We start from the raw sequence: 27,600 nt of genomic DNA, 5'->3' as shown, positions 1-27,600 counted from the left end.
AGTCTGTGAAGGCAGCATGCAAACTCATCTTGCTGCCGGTGACTGGACTCTTTAACAGCAGCAGCGCAGGGAGAAAAAGGTCAAGAGCAGATGACTCGGGGCTCAGCCACATGCCCTGTGGTGCCCACCTTCCAGGGCCAGGGGCAACCCGGATGCAGGCTAGGTGAGTACGAACCAGCTGGTCTCTAAGAGCCAGGTCCCTGGAGCAACATGCTGTCTCTAAAGGCCTAAACAGCATTTGCTGGCTCCCGCAGCTCAGATCAGGAGCACCCCGCTGAGCAAGAACCAAGCAAGCAGTTTCCCAATCTAAGGTTTTTATGAGGGCAGAGAAAGCCCCTTGGGATTAAAACAAGTGGTTTTTCAGAGAAACATGGAAAACAGGGCTGAGGCGAGTCATCAGCTTCCACACAGAAGATCAGCATTCACTGTGTCACTCCAGGAACAGACTGCTTTGCTCTCTAGGTGATCTATTAGCACTTCCTCACTGCTGCATTATTTTTTTCTTCCATTTTTTGCTGTAGTTTGAGACCAGAACATTGCATCTCCTCCAACAGGAAAACAAAGAATGAATTTGTTCTTTCCTCCTTGCAGTGACCCTTGAGACTGTTCTCAGGCCTCTCCCACCCTCTTTAGACTACCCACCACAATTCCTCCATTCTCTGCAAATTTAACAGGCCTATGCTTGTTTCAAATAGCATTAAGGAATATAACACATAGCACCACCAGACACGCAGGGTCCCACATGCTTCTGGCAGTCATGGATGAAATCCACTCAGGAGGCCTTTTGCACAGTCTGATGACAATGATGTGTCAGAACTATTATAGGATTTTCTTTTTGGTAATATGGGGAGTTAGCTCATACCCATGGGACAAAGTTGTTAATGCAATAATCCCTTCTCAGAGTATAGTGCTTGTATATTTTGAATCCCCATCAAAAATTATGTCAGGTTAAACCGCAGGAAGAGAACGGAAGCAAGTTCAGGCTAGTGTGGGAACATACAAATTGGCAGAGATTTTGCATGGAGCAATGCAGGGTTATCCAAGCCAGGTCTTTCTGAGCCAGTGCAGAGCAGAGCTGTGCAGCATCACAGCATCGCAGCACCATCTGCTGACTACTGCCTGCAGGTCCACAGGTCTTCACCATTATCAGCTGTATGTTGGGCTTCAAGTGTTCAAAAAACGGCAACAGCATCATTAGATAAATACCTCACTCTTTAGGGTGACAAATCTTGCCATTACGGATTAGGACAAGGTATCTATGTTCTCTTCCCTGCTTTGGGGGATACCAGGGCTCACACTTCTCATTCTTCAACTGAAAGACACATCCTCCTCACACATCTGTAGCTGCCTGTTTTAAGAAGTGGTCAATACTGCATGTGACTATGAGCACCAGAAGCACCAACACAGGAATTTTAATTGCTGCAAATATTTATTTAGGCTTTAAGTAAACTGATGCCCAGGTGGCACTTCTCTTCACAGTGCCCTCCCAGCAACAGCATCTGACTCCATCTGTGGTTGTGCAGATATTTCTCCAGCAGATCCCTGCTTCTCTTACCCCAGCTAATCTTTCAAACACCCATACAAGTATGCAGGAAGATAGCGTTGCGCATGAGCAATGCACAGCGAGAATACCTGTGAGCCAGCAGGCTGAGGACAGCTTGTGCAGATAGGCTTCATTTTTAAGCTGGCAGCAGTGTGACCCTGTCCTTTTGTTCACTGTGATACACAGGACCAAGCCCACAGAAATTAACCTGCATTTGGAGCAGTTCTCTTCCTCTATGTCCTAGACCATGATGCAGCTCAGACACAAAAGCAAAAGGAAGCCCCAGCACACGTGACAGAATGAGGGTACAAGCTTAGTTATCTGCAGCAAGATACACACCAAAAAGATGCAACAGGAAAAGAAGAACCAGTGAAATCCCAGCACTCCTCCCCACCCCCAAATCCAAGAATGCCGCATCCAGAATTGTTCTGCACTGTTTTCCTCTAGCACTATTTCCTGTCTCATCACTGTCTAAGTCCTGGTCAGTGCCACCTACCCAACCCCTTGGCACCTTGGCTACATCTGCCTTTTCAGTCTGATACCTCTGACAGCTTCTCCATCTCACACACAAGACTCTTCCCAGACAGATCAGAAACTATCCATGCAATTGCCAACAGCCTGCAAACATCTCATATCAGAGCTGTAAAGAGAATTAATGCACCCCACCCACCCACCTAAGGCAGTAATTTATCTCAAGGCTGAGAAAACAAGACAACCGAACACCACCGCAGATCGCCATTATGTGCATCTTCCTGTGTAAGTGTCATGACTGGTAAAAGTCTGAGAACAGAGCTGGCTACAGATGCTATCCCCCACCGTGCTCTCAGTCTGTCAGAGTTGTGGACAGAGGAGATTTGTGTGTTTGTTCTTAGAACTTGCCTTGTTATTGTTGTAATATTGACCCAACATTCAGTTCAAAGCTGTTACTAGCAAGTAGAAATTGAAGCTTTTTATTGAATGGTGGTTTTTTGAAGCTTGGCTTTTAGAACAACACATTTAACATTAATGTTAATTTTTACATCACATGTCACATGCTCAGCTGTGCTGCTACTGTCGCTACACCTGCATCTTATCTGCTTCCCCAGAAGTACTCAGAACAAAGATTTATGGTGAAACAGACATTTAAACACACACAAAACGCAAGTAGGTTTTACTAATGAGGCAGACATTTTGCTGCATGCACCCCTCCATCAGAAACAAGTCCAGCTTTAGCAGATACCGATAGCATCTTTTGTCTTTGTCTAATTTGTAAGCTGTGTTACACAGAACGGGAAACAAGTTAATGTATGCAAAGTTTGCTGGAACAGCAAAAGCAACAGAAAGTGCTTGGCCCTAGTCAGAAGCTGTAGAGAGAACAGAAGCTTTGCATTCCAAACAAAGGATTCCCCCAGGAATGAGAGGTATTTGAAGATGTCCACTCCTACATCTGGAATTAAAAGCTGACATTTCTCATAGAGAAATGCAGATCAATTAAGTGAACTAAGAAATGTTTGGGGAAGCCAAGGAAAAAAATATTTGGAAGGCAAACACTAAAATGTTGAGCAACTCTATGGGAGTCTTGTCCTACGGATCGGACCAAAAACATGATCAGTCTATTGTGTAGGTAAACACCAAGTTAATGTACAATATTTTTTTTCCCTCATCCCAAACATCTCCTGGAAACTTGCTGCCTAGCATCCTTTCTACAAGAGTACAGTACCATACTGCTAAGTCAGTAGGTAAAAACACCTGGGGGAAGAAGGTTTAGCGAAGTCTGAAGTGTTTCTTCAAAAGTGCATAAGTAGTAAACAACACTCCTCTGGGTTTGTATATTTACCATTGTACCCAAAGACACTAGCCCTTTTATACTGGCAGTTTTAGCTCTCCCAGCTTACATTATCTACTTGGAAGCTGAATGACACCGCTCTAACTACAGTAGCATGTCTCTTGTGCTGATGCCTGTCAGCAGAGCTGTGCAAGTGTCCTCATATAGGTGCATTTTGCAGCAGCCAAAAAGATGGCCACCAGGATTTACCAGTCTGGTAAGGAAACAAGAGGCTTCAAATGTAGATCACATCCGAGTCATGCTGCTGAACCTACAGGTAAATCAAATAGGAAAAATTAGTTCTGCCCTGAACTACTTAAAACCAAGTAGCTTGCTTTGGTCCGGTTCTTCCTTTACCTCCAGCTCTGGAGCCCTTTGCAAGATACCCTGCAATAGCTTTTTCTTTCTTCTTGAAACAAGCATATTTGCCTCATCTCTGCTGTTTGGATTAGTTTAGTTTTAAAAGTTGCTTCTGTTACTTGCATTAGAAAAAGCTGCTTCCTCATCTGTTGCTACATTCAGCTGTGTGCCTTCTAGTTCTAAGCACACAACCCTGAAGATTCAGGGCTTGAATGTTACACGAGAGTCTCTAACCAATCCTAAGCACCCTCAGCTTTGTTCATGTAAAACAGCAGCAAATATATCAAGCTTGCTTTATTCCAAATACCTTGCACAATTAGCATTGCCTAGAGAAAGCCGATTTTCTTCCCACTGTTCAAGACCGCATGCCCTTACAGTTCTTCTCAAATGCATACTAGACTCTCCATGGTAGTGAAATTTAAAAGCAGGTTGGTGGGCGTTTTTTCATAAGACCCAGCTCATTAGCTCTTCAGGACTCTTTGACAGGGAATACATCAGCAGAGCACCAAACTGTAGGAAGTCTAGGCATTTATTGGTATCTTACTCCCTGCCCCTTAAAACCAGAAGACAGGCACAGTATGTTTTAAGCTCTCTGTACCTGGGAGCATATTCTCATTTTCAAAATTGGCTGATAAAAGTAAAATTTAACACAGATCCTCCTGCTGCATACAGGTATCTCAATTTCATTTACCAAGGCTTACAGCTTTGCATTCCAGCTTAGATCATAAGTGAGAAAAAACAGGTGGCCTCAAGTTATAAACTGTCCTGAAGTGTGCCAGCGCAGAGTCCCCAAACTCATGCAACAGCCACGCACTGACTTGTCATCAGAGAGGCTGTGACAGAGCTGGACAAAACAGGTCCTTAAAGCCAACCACTCTTTACCTCTCTGAAACACACAACTTTTAGTCAACATTTGGAAATTTACTTAGAAATCCGATTACCTTTACAATCTGTTTTCTCGTTCCTGTGCCCACACTGTTGGCAACCAAGGAATCTGCTTGAAAAGATGATTTTTCCACTGGCACTGTGTGTTGAATTTTGTTGGTACAAGGCCAACTGCTTGTAGTATTTAATGAGTAAGCAGGGAAAGGTCTTTGAAGATTTATATCCAATGATTCTCCAGTTTCGAAGGCTTTCATCCATGGTGACGTCTTTAAAAGAAAAGAACACACGGAAATTTAATGCCTTCTCTATATCAACACTCATCAAGCCAAAGAGAACGTCAGAAGCATAGTCAGAAAATAAAGGCCATCTTCCCCTAATAATTTTTCCAAGCCCCTCTCCTCTCTGTAAAACTATTGATTCAGAGCCATCTTTGCCACACATGGAACAACCTGGAGAGACAAAGCCAGCCCTATTCTGGCACTGGCTAAGGAAGAGGCTGCCACGTTTATATAAATAACAAGAAACTTACAACAAAAATCTGGGTTTAGTTCCTCACTGCCTTAAAAAAATACACCAAGACAACCACAAAGCACATAAATGAAAATGTTTTGCAAACTATGATGAACCACACTTAAATGTGTTATTAAATTACAGCAATTTAGTTTGCTCTAAGACCTTAAGCCCTTACTATGATTTCATAATCCGTAAAATAAGATGATTATTGTTTGCTTATGGTACGGGTATCCCACCCAGAAAAAACTCGTTAGATTTTGTTTTGACATGAATTTTCCTTGTCTGTGTTCACACTTTTAATATTTTGCTATCAAGGGTACTAAAGCATGTGCCTTGAGCTGAAATACAGCAACTACCTTTGGCACACCCACACTGTTCTCTTTTATGGTCCATGTTGAAAAAAAAAGAGGCAGGTACATACATTTCCTGAGGAGCGATCCAAGGATCCCAGTACTTCATTCCAATGACAGTAAAGCCCAGACTGTTTTTCTTCCAATTTCAAAGCATGAATTTCAGACTTCAGTTCCTTCAGTCGATCTTCAAATTTTCTGCTTTTTTCTAAGTAGTCTAGCCTGTAGTCCACAGATTGGAGATAAAAAGCTTATTGGCATGACACAGCGCAAGAATAGTTATGTATGGAAGGAGGAGAGAGGAAAGTCTTCACTTCATTCTGGTTTTTTGATAGACAAAATTAAGTATGGCACATGTCAGCCTGACTCCCCTGACCCAGTGAGGAGGGGGTTTGCTTCCACCCTTCAGGGTTCACACACGACTTTTTTTTTATCAAGCATTTCCTGCCAGACCAAGAGAGGAAAAACCTCTCGATGTATTAGATCAAAGCAATACTATACTTTAACACTAGAGGGAAACTTCTGTCTGCTAACACACTGTTACTCCAGCAAAGTGTACCCCTGACAATGCCCTCCCAGGACAGAAGGGTTCTGGGACTTGTCATGGTTTGATGCCACCAGAACACTCTTCCTCTAAACAGCTAATCTTACAAAGACATAATCCACACCAGCTCAGTAAAAGGCCTCCAGCCATATGTACAAGTAGGAGGCCATCCTGAGTTATTAACAGGATGAAACTGATTCCCAGAGGTTTTTTTCCTTCCTTTCTGTACTTTCCATGATTAACATTTTCATTTATTTACACCATTAGCATACTGATACCTCTCTCTCTCTATCTCAAAGGACAGTCTCTTGAGGTCAATGTCCTTCAAATCCAGCTTTATGGATCCTTTGTCAAAGTTGACATCTCTGGTGTCAGTTGGGGAGTACTGCGGGTACTTGACCACATGCTGAAGGAGGGAACACAAGCACTGTCAGTAAGATTTGATTTCGGGTTTCTCCCCCCAGCTTCTGCAAAAATGCCATGCTGAGCATTTTATAAGTTACCCATGGATTCTCAGACACACAGACACTCCTGCAGCCCTTCCCTTCTACCTGAGTAGCCCCAGATGAACTGCTGAAGTCCACAACCCACAGATCCAAGGGCAGAGGAGCATCCTGGCTGCAATAATCCTATTTCAGCAAAGAATGGAAACACATCCACAGCAAGACTGGAGCAGGAGAGGGAGCTGGGGCACACAGCCTTAGTACTGCCTTCTTGCTGAAGACAGCTCCTTCTGCTTTGCCTGAAGACACTCATGGGCAATTTACATGCCAGGACAACACAGCACAACCATCACCACAAAGTACTGTCTGAGATGGCAGAGAGAGCATTCATGCCTAATACTGACTAAGTCCCAACATCAGTCCTGTTTTTAACTTTTGTCTTGTCTTTCTCATCCTCACTGCCCTGAACAAATACAACCTCCACCCTATTTAAGCACCAGTTGATCCTATAGGTGTTCACCCCCTAGCTGGATATAGATATGCCACTACTCAACTTGATGTGGGCTATAAAAATGGAATCAAAATCTCTGAAGATTAAGTGGTGGCTAGTAAAGCAGAAACTTACAGGGTAATTAAGCCTCGTTATGTCTAAGAGTTTCTGCTTCGCTTTCCGTTCAGCCTCTCTGGCTTCATGCAGATCTTGTTTCAGATGCTCTGCTTCCTTGGCTCTGTAAGACAAATATCCTGACGTAAATGATTGATTACTTCCACAGTAGAAGCAACACATGGATTTCAGAGCTACACACTTCACTAGCTTCCAGAGAATGACATCCATTACTGTGATTCCTTTACCCAGAGACTTGTGGTAGGATGGTCACGTGGAGAACTAACTGGACACAGCATGACACATGCTTTCAAAGACAATCCTGTACAAACTGGCTGAATTAACATGTTTTTCCTACTCCTGATTTCCTTGGGCTCAGTTACGACCTGCTGATACAGATTCTCCAAGCTGTCAGAAATCCTCCCTGAGGTGGGGAAAGCTGCAACATATCTACTCTTTATTTTGGCAAGCTTTTTGGCAGTATCCTAAAACAATCAGAAGGCCCTTAATAGTAAGGTTAAACATCCCCAGTTAACACTGGTCTGCTCTGCATCTTCAGGCAGCACAGTGTTATGGAACAAGCAAACACTTCTAGAGTAGCTTGTATTCCACACGAGTTTACCTGATTTACACTTCTCAAAGATCTGAAAGGGATACAAGAGATCATCACTTGGCACTAATGAATGAAAACAGCCTCATAACTCACAGGGTATACAGACTGGTAAATTTAGATAGATAGTAGCCAGTGTTCTTTTGATAATGCTAAATAGGAAATGCTTCTGCATTCTGGATCTTTAATACTAAACTTCTCTAAAGCCTTGCATCTAATTATCTGTAAAATCTTTGACCTGCATCACAACCACCGGTACCAGGTGAAACAAGATGCAAGAAGTCTTAGCCATTCTGAAGTGTTGCTTCAGGAACAATCCCTCCTTCCTGGGCTTAGCTTTGAGAAAAGCAGCATTCTTTCGACCCAGGCATCCCAGTAGAGACCACACAACCCCACTGAAGCATATCTAACCTCCGGTCAGACTCCTTCACCAGCTTCACTGCTATCAGCTCTGCCTCTCGCATCTTTTGCTCCATCAGGCGTTTCTCCTCCTTGGTTTTCAGGGCTGTGATCTCCAGCCTCTGTCGCTCTTGCTCAGCTTCTGCAGCATTCTGGGCCAGCAATTTTGCCTCTTCTTCTGCAATCTGAGCTTTCTCAGCCAGCAACTCTGCTGCTTCCTGGGATCGGAGCTAAGAAACAATTTCTGTTAGTTACCCTGCCTAGCATCTACAAAATCACCACTGCACACAGTCAGGAAGAGGACATCTTTTCCCAAAAGATCAAGTGATAACAATATTTTTCCTTAAAATAAAAATTATAGTAAACAACTGTAGGGTCTGGTGCTCCTCCTCTGCTTCAGTATTGCCTGACTTCCTGCCTCTCACATTTACAAAGCAAGACGACACATTTGCTTAAGGCTGGAGAAAGACTAACCAAAAATTGAAGCTGGCCCCTTCAGTTGCCAGTGCACCATGCCCCTTTCTGCCAATTTCAGCTCCAAGGTTGCTTGCTTCCTTTCTTCCCTCTTTGCCTGAAGAAATCACTGTGAACCAAATACAGGGAACAAATGGCTCATGGCAAATTGAGATTATGGCAGATCAGAGTTTTCCCAGGTATTCCAGCATGCCCTCTCCACCAGCCGTCAAAAAATCTCCAGCCTTGTATCTCACAGGAACCATAAGAAAAGAAAAAAATGCTTCCAAACCAAGAAAGCCTGTCAAGCACAAGACTATTCAGACTAATGTGCTACTCACCAGCGCCTCATTGGCCTGCCTGGCTTCATCTTCCAGCTGGAAAAGACGCCTTTCCAGCTCTTCTTTGGCTCGCTCAGCTTCTTCTCGGAGTTGCTTCTCCCTGGCCAGCCTTTGATTCTCCATCTGGAAATAGAATGAGCAATACCATGTTTGTGGGTTTGCAGCAGAATCTCATCTGGGCCTGAGGCAGCACAGCAAATTAATCTAATGAAGAACGGACTGCTCACTAGCTGGTGGACTGATACTCACCAGAGATGCAATGCTGAAGCTGCTTGCACCCTGCAGCACTCAACCCCTCAAACAGGTAATACTGGCTGTTTCAGACTGCTGGAAGAGCACTTGGATCATTCTGTTATGTACCCCAAATCTTTGCAATCACCTGTTCAGTTTCACAAACATCACTTACATCCTCAGATGCTGTACACACACTACAGCTGTTCCCACATTCAATCCTGCTGCACTTGCTCACCTCCCACACACATATTGATGCAATGCATGGACAGCAAGGGCACCAGCTGGAATAATAATCAGTGTTTTTAACAATAGAGAAGCAGAAAGAATTTACCTTTTTTCTAGCTTTTTCTTCCCTGGCTTGTGCTTTCATTTGCTGGATCTCTATTGAGTCCACTTTTCTTCTCCTCATAAATAGGTCATGGTTTCCAATGCACAACTGCAAAATCTGGATAGGAAAAGCAGAGCAAATGCGATCTTGATATACTTGTGCTCCAGCCAGAAGGGCAAAGAGCCCCACACTGACCTCACAGGACAAAAGCTGACAATTCTAACTTCAGCACAAATGCTGGCAGTTGCTTCCCTCCCATGAAAATCAGCACCCAGGGCAGGCTCACGCCCAGGTACATAATAGTTCAGAAAAGTTCATAACAGAATGAGGAGCTGTCCTTCATGGGCCTCCGGTTCCATTTTCCCAAATATGAACAGGCAACAGATCTAGGCCAAGAGTATACAAGACATAGCTGTGGGAATCATCACCTGTGTTGGCCCCTCCACAAACTCACTGAGAAGTGATCCAGCCCCTGTGGTTGTGCTAGGAAGCAATCAGTGATGATACAATTAGCCAGCTGATTAGGTTTCTTCCTTGTTGCTTCTCCCAGAAAAGGAGAGGCAGTAGCTGATTAAGAACCCACAGCTGCCAGATAGGCAGATGCTGCAGTGGCTTTGTACCTCTCCATACACTACATCCTCCCCTTCCAGTAGCTGGATTTCCCTTTGTGATTTGGGCCTTCCTTCACATCTTGCTTTCCAGCCATCATCTCCCCTGCCCAGAGAGGACAAGTGTATGTACCATGACTTCCCAGACAGAACAATCCTCAGGAAAACACATGCTGAAACACAGTGCTCCCTAGCCTCTCCACAGTTTTTACACACAACATTTGTCACTCAGATATCAATACTACCAAGCTGTTTTAAAGAAAGGAAACAGGACTCTTACCAATTTGTTCACTTTGAGCTGAGAGGAAAAGAACTTGAAGACTTCTGCTTTTTTGTCAAGAGGTTTAATAGTTAACTACACAAGCAAAAGAAAAAAAGAAAGGAAACTGTGAGAAGAAAAACAAAGCTGAAACTATTAATACTAATGCAAACTTTAGCCCATCTCCCCTTCTTTTCAGGGAAGCAGTGATTTATGCCACAAACATGGGGAGAGTAATGCAAAAATGTTTTGCTCAAAAGAACCAGAACCAGGGTTGCTGTTACACAAGTTCCTCATCTGCTTCTGTAGCAGGCTATGTTAGAAGATAAAGCCTCCTACAGATCCACCCCGGTGCTGGTTTGGATGGCAGTTTTCATAACACCACCACCTGTGCACCGCATACTATACCAGGAACACTGGAACAAGCGCTGGTTATCAGGAAACAGAATACATTACTAATCCCCAGAAGCAGTCATTCTTAAAGTCAAGGAGATGTCAAACACCTCTCTGAATACCAATCACTGCAGATGTAAACAAAATGTATCAAGGGCCTGAAGGACTTGTTCTTCTGATCATCAGTCCTGTCTTCTCACATTTTCAGCCCTATCTCCCAAACCATTTCCAGACAACATGAAGGGCTTTCATGCTTCCAGGTCAGTACACCCTGTTTCACTTTGTAAGCTGTGCTTGATTCAGCTGCATAACAAAGTATGGCTCCATTCTTTAAGATCCTGTTTTCTGTGACTCATGGGTTAGCAGCACTCTATTCCTATACCTCATTTGCAATGCAATGTATAATTTCAGGCCAAGTCACCAAGATCATAATGTCCTACAGCTTGCTTCACCCTGTAGGTAATAACTGGTTGAATGTGTTGCCTTGTGAGGAGCAGGGATGTGAATGTGTCACCAAATACAGTGGAGCTTTAATATAGAGCTGCCGAATTTCCCAGCAATAGGGAGTTAAAGCAGTTTATTCACAGACCAGAAGGGAAGTTTAGTGTTATGCAAGAACCAAAAACTTTTTGGAGGTGGAACTCCTGTAGGCTGCCCTGCCTGAGTTAATGTCTGCACATCTAACTCCGGACAGCAAATCTCATCCTCAGTGTTTTTTCAATAGGCCCACAGAAAATGGAAAAGGCTGTGCTGTCCTTTGGCTGACAAATTCCAAGCATTCCAGTATCAACGTAGTTTTTCTGGTTTTGTTTTTCTGATTATAGCCTTCCATGCAGCCTCATGATTTGCAATGAGACTGAATTTCAGCCCCTTCCCACTGTACTTTCTACAAGTAAAAGATGGACTCTGAAATCACAGTGAAATTGCAATGGCAGGGTTGTGCTGAAGGCTGAAATCATGTACTGACAAACCAGCAGAAATCAGGCAGAAAAACGTGCATATCTCCCTGCATGTCTCCTCCTGTCACAGTGCTTCAGACCTCATCTACAAGGACAGCTTCTGCATGTGAAAATGACATAAAGTTTTATGGATCATCTAATTCCTGCTGAGTTAACCAAAGAAGCTAGTCATGGTGGCATTCATAATATCTATCTTTTTCAGAGATCAACACACTTGTTTTGCAAAGGACAAGCAGCAGGGAAGGAACCAGAACAGAGGGCTCCACAATGCTGGAGAGCTCACAGCAGCCTCTGTCTCCTAGGGGAACCAAGGTTATGCAGCACATCTGAAAGGCAGGTCTGTTATTTTTAGTTTCGTAACAAAGCTCCCTATGATTTTCCCCTTCTCCCCCAAATTATTTAAACAGAGACAGCTTTCAGCCTGTTCCAAGAATCCCAGCCCACACCCATGTCTGTATAAAAAGAATAATATATCAAAGCCATCATACCTCTTTCTCACTATAGGAAATGTTTCTGATAGCACTCCACTCAAACGACTTATTTGGAGAGAACCTGTTATTAATGCTGTAGATATGAATACCTTTGGCATCAACTCCAAGTAGGAGATCTGTATGGTTTTTATTTTGCTAAAAAACAATAGATATCAGTAAATGCCATTTATGGTGACAAACAACCACAGACAAGAACCATACCTATTCTAATGCACTGATATTTATCTGTATTTTTAGGAAATAGATGTTCCCAGAAAATATTACAAATGTTGTCGCTGCTAGCTAATAAAACCAGTCTTCTAGGTTGACTAGAGCAGCTCAAACTTTTAGTCTATTTCTCCTTCCTATTACATACCCAGAGCTACTCAAGACATTTGTCAGATTGTAAAACATTAATCTTTACCGTTTTATTCACCTACTCATTTAGCAGGCAAGTAAACCAAGTCAGGACAATCAGTACACAGCCCACCATCAGCAGAGAAAAGCAGAAGTCAGGAGTCCCAGTTCCAGACTCCCTGGAGGATTTTAAAAGGGCAGTACCATCATCTACAGCTATTGAAAACTGCTAAAATAAAGCACTTACAGCAATTGGAAAATAATTGACACCATACATTTCCAAGTCTTGGGCAATTTTCAGGTAGTTCATCTCAGCTTCATCCCTAAAGAATAAGGCCATGATTACACTTGGACATTCCTTTCCAACCTTTCTCTCTTAGCTGACTACATTTCCCACTTAGAAAAGAACAGACAATCTGGTCCTTTGTATTTTCTCTAATTTTGCCATCTTCCTCTCAACAGGAAAAAGATAATAAAGCCAGCATCTTTACAGATTAAAGACAGTACAGCTGTACCTATTTTGAATCACGTTTAGTGTAATTTTATTAAAAGTCTTATCCTTGCATTAGTTTTGCCACTCCATCATTATTATGTCTTGGAAATCTACCCTACCATTGTTTTCCATGACATGAAGATATTTCCTTCAGGAAATAGTGTTCGTTGAGAAATGAGTACTGAACAAGTTCTAAACAGTTTCAGGCAGAGGCCAAAGAAGGGTGAGAATCTCTCCACCCACAGTTCTTCTCCCTTCAAGATAATGCCTCAATAAGTCTTGAGGAGAACAGTAAAAATAGTGCAGAGGTACCTACAACAGTCAAAGAGAAACTGAACCGAAAGGCTGTCTCTGGGTGCCAACAGCTCCTGCTTTTTGTTTAATTGAGTTTCCAGGCATGCTGAATGTCCACATGGACTACCATCAAAACTCAGTCCTGGAACTATGATGCTGTGTCTTTACTGTTTTGGTTCCTTGATAAGTATGCTGATACTCTTGAGCCATGATTTTCATAAGGTATAAAATATGTTGGATTCATTCTTTTTATTCTAGGGGGAGACTGGTGTGATATGGCTCCAGAAAGGCAGCGGCTGTGTATGGCAGACACACCAGCAACCCCAGATAGATAACAGCCTTAAAAGAAAAGGCTAAACTCTCTGGGCTAACTGCAAATTCAACACAACTCAGACTTTCTGGAGGAATTTCTCTCTGCTAGTATACATGGACTCTGCTGAGACAGGACTCCTGTTTTAGATACACTAGGTCATGAAGTTCTGCAACAGCCCTCAGCTCCTCTGTTCACTTCAAAGCAAGTCCAGTTTAAAAGCACTTTGAGCCCTACACAAGACTTTTTACCCCACATGAGTGGGTGTTTTTATCCTTGGTTACAGCTTAACCTATTAACATCACAGCATGGAAACCAATTATTTCTTTGCTCGCTCTCTAGAAGCCAAATTTCACTGAAGAGAGCAAATAACCAGTTACTGAAATGTACAGGATTTCCAAAAAATGAAATTTCAATACCTGGCAATACCCCTATGTTCAGCATACCAAGCAGTAATCTTTTCTTCCCACATCTCGGCTGTCAGCTGATACTGCCTGAGGACCTACACAAAAAGGAAGGAGGGTTTTTGTCCTTTGAAGATATAAATATATGTGCTGCCTCTCTCAAGCAATCACAGCTCATTTTGCCAAGTTCAGGGCAAACTGTTTCTAATGCTCTGGTTAATCCCACAGCAATATCCATGTTGCAAAGAGTATACTCAAAGATTTGGTTTTATACAGAATAAAGACTTACCCTTTTGGGTAAAAGTTCATCATGGGCTAGAAAGCCTGGCTCATGAAAGCTTGGATCATAGTCACCATACTGTCCCAAGAAAAGAAAAGAAACTTCAGTTTTTTGGATGCAGAACACTAAAGAACTTGTTTCTGTAGTTTGATGCGATTGCTTGAGACAGATTTTGTTCTGGTTCTCTTGCATACAGAGTAACACATAACAGACAGGCTCCCCTCATCTGAACTGTCCATGGAAGTTACTTCCAGCCTTTGTGCTATGCACATGGCTCCAATACAGCCAACTACGGCAGCCTATAACCATCAGCCCTCAGCAACCCCAGGTATGAAGGAATCTCCCATGACTTCATACCCTCCTCCAAACTACAGGCTACATTCAGGTGTGTAAGCTCCCCTACTCCTATAGCCTACTGCATATAGGCTGGGCTGCTGCAGAGGGCCAGCCCTACTCAGAATTTGTGTTCACCTCCTGCCATTGTATAAGTTTGGCTCTCAGTGGCAAAGTGAACTGTGTTCTGGGAGATATTAAAATACATCATGTCCTTCCATTGTGAGCTCTGGTATCAGCACCTGCTGTATCCAGGGACTTTTTTTTTAAACAACAGGAAATAATTCTAGCTGGAAGAAAGATTACATTAAAATGTTAGGTCCAAAGAAATTCCCTACATTGCAGAAGTATAATATATAAGCATAGAATATAACAACAAAATCCTTGGAATAATATCTAACGCCTATTTTTCTAGCTGCACCTGTACTCCCAGGATGATCTACTTTAATAGCAAATTTTAACACTGCTGTGTTTTGCATGCCACCATGTATATGTGTTGGTTAAAAAGAAAAAAATAAATAAAAAGAGAGCATTTCTATACACAAACCTTGGCCTGAACAGCATAAGAAGCCAGTAAAACTGTTGCTTCTGGAGAACAATAGATTTCCTCATCCAGTATTTGTTTCTTAACCTAAATCAAGAGAAAAGGGGAGTAAGTTAAAGAAGCTTTAAGTCAGGACTTATATCAGGCTCGAAATGAAATTAGGCATGCCTGGACTATAACTTGGCACCAAACCACCTTTATGAGTTAACAGCAACAATAAAATGGCATTCAGAAACACAGGAAGCCTTTACTTAGCATTACATTTAATGAAAAAAAACCAACCACAAACAACTTTTGAAAGGTAAAGTGTCTTAATTTTAAGTTCACAGAAATGCCAATTGGCTACCTCACACATTTATATAAAGGAGTTCTGAAAAAGAATCTGCTACAAAACATTAATTTTATTGTCTGCACTTCACTCCTTTTAACAGCTCTTTATCTTCCTGCTCTTGAAAAGTTAACTTTACATGTAAATCATCAAATTTTAAGTTGGAAGGGACCTCTGGAGGTCACCTGGTCAAAGCAGGTCCAACCAGACCATACAGCTCAGGGCTGTCCAGATGACTGATCTTGCCAAGGACAGAGACATACTGAAAATTGTAATAGCACATTCTAAAGCTTTCCAGAAAGAGAGAATAAAGGAGACCCCACAAAGAGAAGCTAATAGGGCACTTATTCAGCTACAGTGGTCCAAGCACAACAAAAACATAAGGGCTTAAAAATAAAAGCTCAGTATAAATGGTAAAGCATTTTAACATACTTTTTGTTTTAATAATCTATGGTGCTACCAAGATCAGAGGTGTAATAGTTTGTAAGATCTCGCTTGGTTTTAAACTAGTTGTGTAATTTTTACTTGAAAACTTAAGGAGGGAACAGGAAATTAATCTTCACAAATCTTCTTCTCAGGTGTAATGTACTTAGCCTACTAACAAGCACAAGACAAGAAAATTTTGCATTATCCACAGTCTTAAACATTTCCAAAAAGAAAAATTACTGGAGATAGCACTGGGCTATCTTTAGAAATACACTTTGGCACTGTACGTACTATGAACTGAAATGAACCACCATGAAAGTTTTTCTTTTAAATTTAGCCTCTGGTGAGCACAATATATGAACCTGAGTTATAGTACAGGGAAAATTCTTTCTGAGCTGTTAAAATGGAAAGAATGAAAAGACTGAAAAGACTTTTCTTCCAAATTGGAAAGCTCCAGCTTTCATACTCCATGGTGCAAATCATGTGTTTTAGAATTCAGAACAACTTAAGACAGATCCCCCATAAGTTCTGGGGTTTTTTTTCTGATCAGTTCTTACAAGAACATTTTGTTGTGCTACTTTATGAAGGAGTAAATTACCTAATCTATAAAAAGACAAGATTTAGCTTTAGTCATTTGCATTTATTCACACATTTTGCGAAAAGTTGTTATGCCACATTAATTTGTAAAGGTCTGAATAGTCAGTAGAGCTGAAGTCTGTAGGCATCCAGATGTCTGTACATGTTTTCCCTATTAGCATCCAGGTGTGATCTTAAATTCTTATAGTCAGGAAACTTTGCAAGTTCAAATTTGTTTCAGTCTTGTTTTTCTACTTTGGAATGAGAAGAATTTGTTAATTGCATATCTGCTAGTCAAGGCAGGTTCAAGGAGAGAAGTGAAAAAAAAATCAGGATTAAAAGACGAGGAAAAGACTTCTGCCCCTCTCATTCCTTTCCAAAATTAGCTTCAGAAACAAATTGCCAAGCGGTTAAGGGTTCTGGATGAAGTTTAGTTAGTATATTAACCCTCAGAACAGCATTTTCCCATTACTTCATTAATACATACTCCTCAGGGAACAAGGGTATTTACTGTGTTTATTTACAGATGCAGACTGAATTTATGCCATACACCCAGTCTACATGCACAGACACATAGTGCTGAAAGCTACCAGAACACAGCAACACCAGAACGTTGGCTGTAACTTGCAGAGGACTCTACAGCAACTCAGGAGAGAAGCTGGATGTCACACCTACTGGAACAAACAGCTGACCAACAAGTGATCATTCCAAACTCAATGCCTGTATACCTACTGCTGCAGCTTCGGCGCACAGCATGAGTTTTCCTGGTTGATGCATCTTTATTTAGATAACTAAGCACTGCACTCCAAAATTTGGCCCTTTATCTACTTTTCAATGTACCTAAAAGAACCCTAACAATTTCTGGAACAAAAAAAAAGTGGCAAATAAAGCTGTCTCTGCAAAGCTACTACCATCAATACACATGGGTTTTATTACTTTTACTGGTTTCCATCTCATGGAAATTTTAAAATCGGTAAGAATCACCGTGGCATACAGACCAAGCTGTCCATGCAGCTAACATCTCTGCTTTTGAGCACAGTACTTCTGTCCTGCAGCTCCTCAGTAGCTGCCCCTATGGCAGAGCTCAAATGGGCTCTGTTCCCTATAATGAAGATTTGCCAGGGCTGGGATATTTTCTGCTACCCTGAGTAGTAGGCACCCGCTTCAATGTGGTAGGGAAGACAACAAATTGGCTAATTTGACTGCAAGAAGTCAGCTTGTACAAGTCTGGACATTTCAGAAGAAATACCAAGGGAACAGCACTTCTCATCACAGGCTATCAGACAATATGATGATGCCTCCAGACTTTGTCTTTAAAAGGATCACTGTGGTGAACCTCCTGTTTGCTGTGTACACTGCTCCACTCCTTTTCAAACTTGCTAGATGTACAAACCTGTATTTCAGAATGGCTATCAAATTCTATGATCTTTTTCCCTACAATCCAAAAATGAAGATTTAAGAAGGACAGATTAGGGAGTTATTGTTTTCTAGTGACTGTGCCTTCTACAGTCACACACAACAAGATCTCCCAGTAACCACCTGGACTATTTTTAGGAACTCACAAATTTTAGTTTCAGGGATAGGCTGCAGTTACAGGTCTTGTTCCATCTGCAGCTGATCGGAGTGAAAAAGCTTATTGTCCCCAACTGCTTATCACCATTCCTTCCCTCTTCTCCACCTTCACAGCAGCCACCATTAATTGCTTGTGTAGTCACTCCCCCACACAGTGCATACATCTAATAACAGGTGTCTTATTCTGCTCATTTTGAAAGAATTAGGTTAAGGAATGGTTACACAAGAGGATACACCAGCAAGTCTGAGATGAAGATGACAAGGAGCTGTTGGGACTCTCTTCATCCAACTTGGCTGCAGCCAGAGCAGGCCAGATGACAGTTCAAGATAACTTCTTGAAACTGACAAAAATGATGGCTTCACTTTATGCTTCTCAGCACTGACCAGTTGGGGCAAAAGCCTCAGTTCTTCAAGCAGTGCCAGCCTTCCATGGATTTTTAACACATACTGTAGGAGCAAAACAAGTCTGGAATATGTAGACATGGAATTAACACCCAAACTGCCAGGTGTAGAAGTAATTTTACATGAAACTACATGTCTCAGCAATTTGACTCCCATTCCTAGCACAAACAGTAACTGAGAAGCCATCAAGAGAACAAAAATCTGCAGAAGGCAAACAACAGTCAGCTTACCAGTACACAAAACCACAGCAGTCAGGAGAAGTGTTTGTATTTCATAAAAAAAGATGAGATCTTTACAAAGACACCAATACAGCTGAAGCCAGCAGAATCATTCTGAGACTAACAGCGGCCAACAAGATCAAAGACAATACAAGAGGACTGGGGTAAATACAGAAGGAATTAATGGTTAAAAAATGTTCCTGACCTGAAGGAAGAATAAATGCTGAGTAATTTCCTGTAACAGTTCCTCTTCTACCTTCTCTGGGTAGAATTTAGCCAAAAAGTGAAAGCTAATGGGATCTTCTTTGGGGATTTCTTGATCTAAAACCTGTTCACAGATGAAATAAAATCAGCACCAAAAATGGTACGCAACTGTCTCAAAATAATACTCCAGAGAAAAATCAGAAAGCAGCTAAGAACCCACTTAAAGCAGCCTTTCTGTATTTCAGAAGGAAGGGCAATGCTGAGCTTTAATCTAATAGCCATCAGTGCATATAGTTGTGACTGGTATGTGATACTTTAGGTCAAACATGATAGAAGCAATCAGACCAAATAACACAATGAACTTTAGTCTAAAAAATTATAATCTAAAATTATGAGTCATCCCATAACACATTCCTTTAGCTCCTGTGCTTAAAAATAGTAGACCTTTTTACAAGTAGAAAATTGCTACACTTATTTTGTTTCCTATACCTTTTTGTCCATCTTTAACCAGGTGCACATTCCTTTTATTGTGTACTGCAAGCCAAAGAACCAAGTCTCCCTTAAACCAAGTGCTCGGCACACCAGGTCAAACAAGTCCTTTCCCTTCCACTTCATCTAAAAGAAAAAAAAGAAAATTAAGAACAGGTATGTCTTGAATGAATTTGCTACATTTTAGTCAAACTAGGCTACCATTTGCCTTTCTCCTATGAACTCTTATTTCAGCACTAGCTTTGCAATGAAATATGCCTACTGCTGTCTCCAGCAAACATGCAATAGTTACACTGTTTACCTCCTCTTCCTCTCCTCCAGAGAAAGATTCACAGAGCAGCTGCAGTCATTTAACCACAGCATCAAGCACTTCATGAGCACAGGGAATGAGGATTGCACTATTGATTTCCTAAGATACAGCAAGGCTGTATTAATAATTTATAAAAATCTTATTCAATAGTTATATAAATTGGAGAGACTGAGAGAAGGCCAGGGGAAATCAAAGGAGTATCACGGCAGAGTGCAGAAGTGCCAAACAATGAAAATAAATCCATCGTTCACATACCTCAGCTATTTCAGTGGCACCAAGCCAAGCCTTTATGCTACTCTGATTTAAATGAACAGGAGCCTGTCTTTAGAGTAATTTAGTAGCCTGGCTCCATAGAGAGCAACCTTTGATTAAAGGTCCCAAAATTCACACACGTATGATATATCCTTTTTTCATTGAAGAGGCTGTACATCAGTTTCTTTTTTTTGGCTAAATGTTAAAAAGATTTCATCAAATTGCATGGGTCAGCCGCTAAAAACTTAATGGCAAAAAAAACTTTTAGGCAATATTTGGATGGAAATCAGAAAATCATCCCAGCAAAAGAGCAGTGTTTGGGGAGAAGGGAGATCTAGCAAAGGAATACATTAAGCTGGTGTTGTTAACAAGGACTCTGATCTTTAAATCAGATTTTCCAAATCCTTTATTTTGACAAATCAGCCTGCAAGTATTCTAGATCAGTAAATCACAGAAGTGCACTGCTTGTGACTAATCTATTCTGTCTATGAGGCACCTAATAAATTAAATACTAAATGCCCCCCAAAACATCCAAGTCTCATTAGACTCGCCAATCTGATTGGACTTCGGTTTTCTAACTCCTCTTGAAATAACTGTACATCTTTTTTTGCTTTTCCTGGATGAGTAGGAATTAATCAGGCACAGTTCTGTCTTCCCAGCAGTGCAGTCCAATTCATTTAGCAATTGATCACTTGCTGTATTTGCTTTCTTCCATATTTTTTCTGCAGTCATGATTTCCCTATCCAATTTACTAGATAGCAGTAACCAACAGAAGACAAGCAAGTTTTTTCATTTCATCATTTTTCTCTTCTGCCCAGAGATACAAAACAGAGATACAACAGTAAGAGGCAAACTGCAGCTTACAAATGGCAGATTTGAAGAGAATGTCCCAGATCAACTGAGCACTAAAGTATAATTTGAGAAATTATTTTATAAGCAACACCTTAGGACCAGTTCTGACCAGACTTCTTTACCCAGGCTGGCAGCATCTTAAGGAGTTATGCCATTTATGAAAAAAAAAAACGAAACAGTTTTGTGGAGAAGTAGGTATACTTACCGACAAGCCCTGCATCATGTGCTGGAACACTTACAAAGCAAGCAGGCCTACTGCTAATTTAGCTGTGTCAGTCAAATGGATTTAATGAAAACAGCTTCAAACTCTGAACGGTCAAATTTTTTTAACAGAAGAATGCATCTGAGACTAAGTAATACATTGTTTATAAAAATAACAGACCAGTTTTAAGACCATCCATGAATTTATAAACTGAGCTCTTCAAATTTGTGTCTTGCTAATACAAAGATCAGTCTCCATCTTTCTAGCATTCTGCTGAGGACTCTTACCTCACAGCTGAACTCCATTTCAGCATCCACCGTTACAATTTTGACTTTAAAAGTCTTTGGTTGTTTCTTCTTCAGGCCTCGAATGGACATATTTTTTAGTTTATGAGGATAGCCACACCTGAAATCAAACATGTGTTACATTTAGAGCTTGAAATTGAGTAACATTTTCTTGGCTAGATTCCAAAGCAGGATGAGTCCAAACTTGCAAAATAAAGTCACTTTTAAACGTGCATTTTTGTGGCCAAGAGAATAAGGATGTTGATACAAAAAATTTAGTTTGGCCTTTAAATTTAGTTTGTTCCTTAAAACAAATGGCTACAAAACAGCCTTACTATCTTTCCTCGGACCTCAGCAAACACTGGGTTCCTGTAGTACTAGGAAGAACATCATTCAGACCTTACATTGCAAGATCCAGGGGCCTGCCTCTCAGTACAGCTGAGGACATCTAGGGAAGCTCCAATCCAGCCCTTGTGCTCCACACAATCACCCACATCCATGCAATTCAGCAGTCTCTTGCAACAAAACTCTGCAATGGATGAATGTTTACAGTTTCCTAAAAGTAATACCTGGCTTTTGAATAATGCCAACAGAAATATGACATGCCTCGTATCTTTTACATATTCAAGCAAAAGTCTGTTTCTCAAAGGTCTCTGCAGCATGTACCAACACCAAAAGCATCAGTGGAAGCTCTGCTTATAAAACACAGTGGAATGCCACATCACACAGCAAAATCTCAGGATATCAAATCCAACTCAATTCTTTTCTACCAGTTATGGCTCCTTGAGCAACTAACCTATTGAGTTTCTTTACAGCATGAGATCTTAACTCCAAGATGATACAAATGCCAAGAATACATGCAGTGAAATTACACCGAATTTCCCACGTGCTCTTGGGCATTCTAAACTCACAATGATAAAAGTTATTTAGAAAAGAAATTTTCCCAGTGGAGTTCTTGTGAAACATTTAATTTTACAGAAACCTACAGAAAATTCCTTCACAAATCTTCTACTCTAAATACAGCTGACTGCATGCCATCAAGAAAATTGATGAGACATGCTAGTTCACAGCCACAAGGGTTTTGTGAACGCCATTCAAACCGAATGTTGAAAGTTGGGGTTAAATGATAGTGTGAATCTGCACTATGCAGTTCTCTGATGTTTATTTCTGAGCACAGGACATCAGCCTGTAAAGTTATTTTCCTTTTACTTTACAAAATTAACAGCTCAAACTTGTACAACCTAGTTAGTGTCTGTGAACTATATAGGTCAAGAAGAGACCGAGGCATTCTTGGTTTCCTACAGTATAAGACTATTACAGTGTGGCAGACTTCCAATCTCTCCTTAAGGAATTCCAAAATAAAGTTCTAGTCTAAACTGAAAAGTTCCATTTGCCTGTATCTTCCAGGATTTTATAAAATATCTTGTCCCTTTATTTGCTTCTGCTGAGCTCTAAATCGGTTTGCAAATTACTGATTTTTTTCCATCTACTTTGCACATGCCCCTCATCCAGAAATTTCAAGTAGTATTTAGCTACTTGAGGTAAATGTATACGGAAGTTTTTCTTTTCAAATTGTAGGGAAGTTGAGGCAAAGAACAGATGAGTTAGTTACCAAATCATATGGACATCAGTGGCAGAGTTGAAAACAAGTACTTGAGGCAACTCCAAGTGGGGAAGAAAAGCTCAGGAGGAAATTTATCTTTCTGACACCACTGAGATCAGCTGAGTCCTTCTCTCTCTCCAGTTGGCTCTTGTAAAGCTTCTGCTGAAGTCTTGTTCAGTTTGAGGCAACACACTTCAGGAAAGATAACAGGCTAACTGGAAAGAATCCAAAGGAGAGCTCAAAGGGCTAGAAAATAATCTGTGGCAAAATGAAAGTATGGGTTAGTACAGAGAAGGGACAAGTGTGGCGAAACATTATTATGCCTGCTCTTCATAACCACAATGGTCAGAACAAGAAGTAATGAACTTAAATTGCAGACCGGTTACACTCTAAGAAAAAAATCACTAACAATAAGAATATTATGATGCTGGAAAAGCACAGGGTGGAATTTCTGTTTTTCTGAACTTCTATGCAAAACGGTGTACAGTATCTGCTCCTTCCTCAAGGCTAGAGGGAACTACACGCCCTCAAAGCACGCTCCCCAAACTGGCCCTTCTGCTGGTACCTGCCACCAGCCCTAGGAAAGGCCAGTTCACACTACCAACAACAAGTGCAAGCCATAGTAGGCATATCCAGAGCCCAAATCCCATCACCCCCAGGCACCACCTCATCCTCAGGGAAGACTTTAAAGAGGAGTGAAAAACAGATCTTGCCAGAGTGAGCTTCCTTTATAATTCAGGCAACACCTCACTGCACTCCGAGTAGAGCTCAAGTCCTTTCTGCTTAGCATAGAAAAGTGTTCTCAATTAAGGGGAAAGGAATCTCTAAAAACCAAAACCAACCATAGTACTGTGGTGTAATACAACCACAGTAATATTGACAAGGAAAGCATCATGTGAAGGCATCCAAAACAGCAGTAATTATTCCAGTATTTTTTTTATTTCTAATCTGCAAGCTGCAACACAGCTAACAGCAAAATTATATTTTTGTGTTGCATTCCAAAGGTCTTTCCTGTCCAGTTTTCTTCAAAACCAGAGATTTACTGTAAATAATTGTACCATTGGACACAGCTGTTAAAGCATGAAAAGTACAAACTACTATACAATGCTGGAAACAACCCCTTCTATTAGTTCTAGAAGAAACGCCAATGGCTGAAGACAACGGAGAAAAAAGCTTCATAATTCATTTTTAATATGTAATTTGAAACAGCCAATTGAATTAAACAGGAACTTGGAATTAGGGCCAGTTCAGAACATTCTCAAAGAGTTTCATATGGAAAATGCTGAACAGATAAAATTCAACAACTGCAGAAGAATGTACTAATTTTCTCAAAATATGACAAAAATACCAGAGCGCTTAATTTTGACTTTGAAGTTTGTTCTTTTTTCTTGTATAACCTGGTTGAAATGACAATATAGTTTATTCAACATTTCCAATAGCATTTTTTTCCTTTCCAGAATTTTTATTCCACGGAAAAGTACATTCTGACTCAGTGAAGAGACATTTTTGAATATCAAATTTTCCCAAGAAATGTAAACTGCATTTTAATCAATAGCACTGGTAAAGAAATAGAAAAGGTTTTAATACTGAACAGCATAAATGCATGTCAGATACTGACAACATAAGCAAAAGCACTTAACAGTCAAGTTTTTAGAAAAATAACTTTTTCAAATAAGAGAAATCTTGCCGAATAAGACAATCTGGGTTTGCAATCTTTCATTTAAACGCAAAAGCAACCCACTCTCCAGATCCCTGCTAATCACATTTAACTGTGAATCATGTGCAACGTGTTTAAAGATAAGAGTTTCTGTCATGAGGTCCAGTGATTTATTTCAGCAGTTGCCACTGCTGTTGTGGATCTAACCTAAAGACCCAGAAGTAGCAAAATGTGATAGATCAGAGCATGTCATAACCTTACCAACTAACACACTAATGCAAAATAGGGTGGGGTGATGAAAGATTCCTGTCCAGTCAGACTCTCAGAACAGATAGTTCAGAAGTTGCGAATGTCCACAGCTTCACCTGCACCTTCGGAAAATTAACAGAAAGATGATAAAAATTTTGCTTGATGAGGGCAACAGAAATTGTGATGAGGAATATAATCTGCAGGAACTAAACAGTCCTGATTCTGCCTTTCAGTGTGTTCATGTCCATCATGAAAGAACCAACATCCAGCAGCTCTGACTGGATTGCAGTCTTCTCCCTTCTTGACAATGAGAAACTAGTGCCTGAGCAAAACGTGGGGGTGCAAGGGAAACCAGCAACAGCAAGCAATAGCAAGAAGAACTGGCAAGGCGACTCTTGCAAGGACTGATGCTTATCTATATCACAGCACTAGATTGGCCATCATGTTACACTACTGCACAGCACATTTTATCCAAATGGGAGATAACCCATATACCAGCCACTTACGGTATTAACTGAAAATTTCAAAGAGAAAAAATATTAAATCAGCATTTCCCAAAAAAAGCTCAATAAATCAACCAGAATTTAGTACATTAGACAAAGAGAAATATCTCAAGCAACAAGTTTCAACTAACCTTCCCAAGGGTGAGAGTACAATTTACTTTTGGTTTAGCATTTCGAAGGTAAAGGGTAGTTTGCAGGGCTCTCTCCACAGGATAAAGATTTCCCTTCACACAGCACTTGCTTTCAGTGACAACTGTGCATGATCTATTACCATCCAATCACACTTTGGTCAGCTACACTCAAGTGAAAAAGCATCTGTTTTCACACACAAAAAAACAGTAGCACTTTTTAAGGTGAGACTTCCCGAGTCTCAACAGCTGACAGGCTAGGAATTAATAGCAATTGTGACACTGCTCGCTTATACCCCCCCGCCAGAAAAAGTCTGCCCTTAAGGATCAGCACATGCACAGGAGCAGAAACTGTACCATCTACTAGCAAAGTCCTTACAAGAGCTGGAAACATAAAACCCTCAGGAGCACAGTGTAGTTTAAAGAAGCAAGGTTTGGGAAGTACTTTGTGAGCCACCAACAGAAGATGCTTGAAGCATCAACTGCAGATGTACATTAACATAGATACTACTACAATTTGAAAGTCCCCTGTCATTGCTGAAATACATACTGCAACTCTTAATCACAAATTCCCCTGACTCATTATGCTTCTCCTGGTTCCTGAATTTCTATACTTAAGCTCAGAAATTAATGCAAGCAATGTGAATGTTAACAATACAGGAAAGCATTGTGGGCTTTTTACAGTTGTTGACTCACACTTCTGCCTGTGCTCCCTGCCCTGCCCAAGTAACAATTTAAGCAAAGAATTCACTGTTTTAAAATGGGTCAGCAATACAAAGGTTTTTCTTACCTCTCAATGTAAAAAGAAGCTATCTAAAGTCACCAGACGGAATCAAGACTTACCTCACAGATCATTTTCCAAATGAATAAGAAAAAAATAATTCTTTTTAATGCAAAATTCCGTATTTTCCAGCAGACATCAATATCCAGCCCTCACAAGTTCTGCCACTGAAAATAAAATCCAAGAACAACTTTTATACTTGATCCCCTTTCCTTTGTTTCCTATGAACTGCAGCATGTTAGCGCCCTCTGAAAAATCAAAGAATTGCTTTCCCAGGTGATATGTAAGGCTCTTAACTATTTCCTGCCTGTGCCAGCAAGACTCCTCCCAACTTCTCTCCACTTTAATTCAAACAGCAAGGCACTAAAATAAGAGAAGCCCATGAATCTTGACTTGGGTATCTGTATGAGCAGATGGACTTCCAAATAACTCCTTTGATAGCATCTGACCAAACTATCCCAACAGTGTCTCCAGCCATACAAGGAATAGCCTGTTCTCACCATACCCAGCCACCTTAAAAAGGGAAGCTGCACAGTGATGTCCCATTAAGTAAACACAATCCCCTACCTGCCCTCTTCCTGTGGTGAGAGATGATGGGACAATAATGCCTACAGAGAACAAGCCTGAAAAGTGGGCAGCAGCCAAAATACTTGGCAACAAGAAAAAAAATGAACACATATAAATTATAAATAAAAAATAAAAATAATAATAAAAACCCCATCATCAGCCTGAAGTCACCACAAGAACAGAGACCACAAGCTCAATGAGCTGCCAGGAGCACACTACCCCAAGGGCAATGGCATAGTCAAGGCTTTTTGTCATTATTCCATTTGCAAGTTGGGCATTTGGGGTTTTCCACACCCCCCCCAATTGTCCATTTTTTATACAGATTTACAGAAAATTCAATTTCTACCACGATGTGGACAAGCAAGGACAACAGGCCAGCTCTCCCTTTGTGCATGTTACAATTATCCCAGGTCTACATGGAAATGCCTACAAGATTTGCCTCATTTACCTAACTTTGCAGCAGATCAAAGAGTGCACCAATTTGCGTGCAGACCTCCGTGCCATGCAGCCACAGAAGAGCCCACTGCAGTCAGCACCATCCCCTGAAACACGGTGTAAAATGGCACCTCAGCCACCACCCCTGCCACCTCACCTCCTCACAGCACCTGCAGAATGTGGCCTGCTGCGGGCTCTTTCCAGCCTGACAGCACAACACCGCTGCGAAACGTGGCACCCTAGCAGGCCTTTACACCAAAAATCAGGCTGGATCCAGCTGTGCAAGCCCATAGGGACTAGGGGTCTCCCCACAGGCAGGGGCTCCCTGAGGAGATGAGGTCCACACCCACAGCCAGCACCTGACTGCAGGCCCAGGTAGAGCCCCCTGCCGCCTACAGTCTGGGAAAAGCAGAAAAACCTCATCTCCATCAGTTTTAGCCTCCTACT

The 27,600-nt window shown here is 41.2% G+C and overlaps 1 protein-coding gene across 2 annotated transcripts; it reads right to left on the bottom strand.

The window, feature by feature from the left end:
• Nucleotides 1-1,437: 1,437 nt before the first annotated feature.
• LOC130143714 (merlin-like) lies at nt 1,438-26,647 on the bottom strand. 2 transcript variants are annotated; one of them, XM_056326568.1, is made up of 20 exons: nt 26,214-26,647; nt 24,752-24,861; nt 22,843-23,091; nt 21,234-21,351; nt 19,331-19,456; nt 18,843-18,965; nt 15,119-15,202; nt 14,248-14,316; nt 13,974-14,056; nt 12,705-12,780; nt 12,119-12,256; nt 10,300-10,374; nt 9,415-9,528; nt 8,850-8,972; nt 8,068-8,285; nt 7,068-7,170; nt 6,278-6,405; nt 5,527-5,677; nt 4,649-4,858; nt 1,438-3,618 (listed from the first exon to the last, which is right to left on the bottom strand). In XM_056326568.1, exons 3-20 carry the CDS (start codon nt 22,848-22,850, stop codon nt 3,583-3,585), a joined length of 1,983 nt encoding a protein of 660 aa, XP_056182543.1. In that variant the 5' UTR covers nt 22,851-23,091; nt 24,752-24,861; nt 26,214-26,647; the 3' UTR covers nt 1,438-3,582. The 2 variants fall into 2 exon arrangements, with proteins under 2 accessions (XP_056182543.1, XP_056182544.1); XM_056326569.1 differs by lacking the exon at nt 24,752-24,861.
• Between the last annotated feature and the right edge of the window lie 953 nt (nt 26,648-27,600).

This window comes from Falco biarmicus, chromosome 1 (assembly GCF_023638135.1).
Source record: "Falco biarmicus isolate bFalBia1 chromosome 1, bFalBia1.pri, whole genome shotgun sequence".
In the NCBI taxonomy this organism is placed as follows: domain Eukaryota; kingdom Metazoa; phylum Chordata; class Aves; order Falconiformes; family Falconidae; genus Falco; species Falco biarmicus.
The sequence above is the reverse complement of the archived record's forward strand: the minus strand, read 5'-3'. Positions and strand labels throughout refer to the sequence as shown.

Coding starts and splice junctions, on each gene's coding strand:
- LOC130143714 (XM_056326568.1), bottom strand. Junction 15,203..18,842: donor AGCATTTATTCTTCCTTCAG/GTCAGGAACATT, acceptor CTCTTGATTTAG/GTTAAGAAACAAATACTGGA. Junction 6,406..7,067: donor TAACGAGGCTTAATTACCCT/GTAAGTTTCTGC, acceptor TCCCTCCTTCAG/CATGTGGTCAAGTACCCGCA.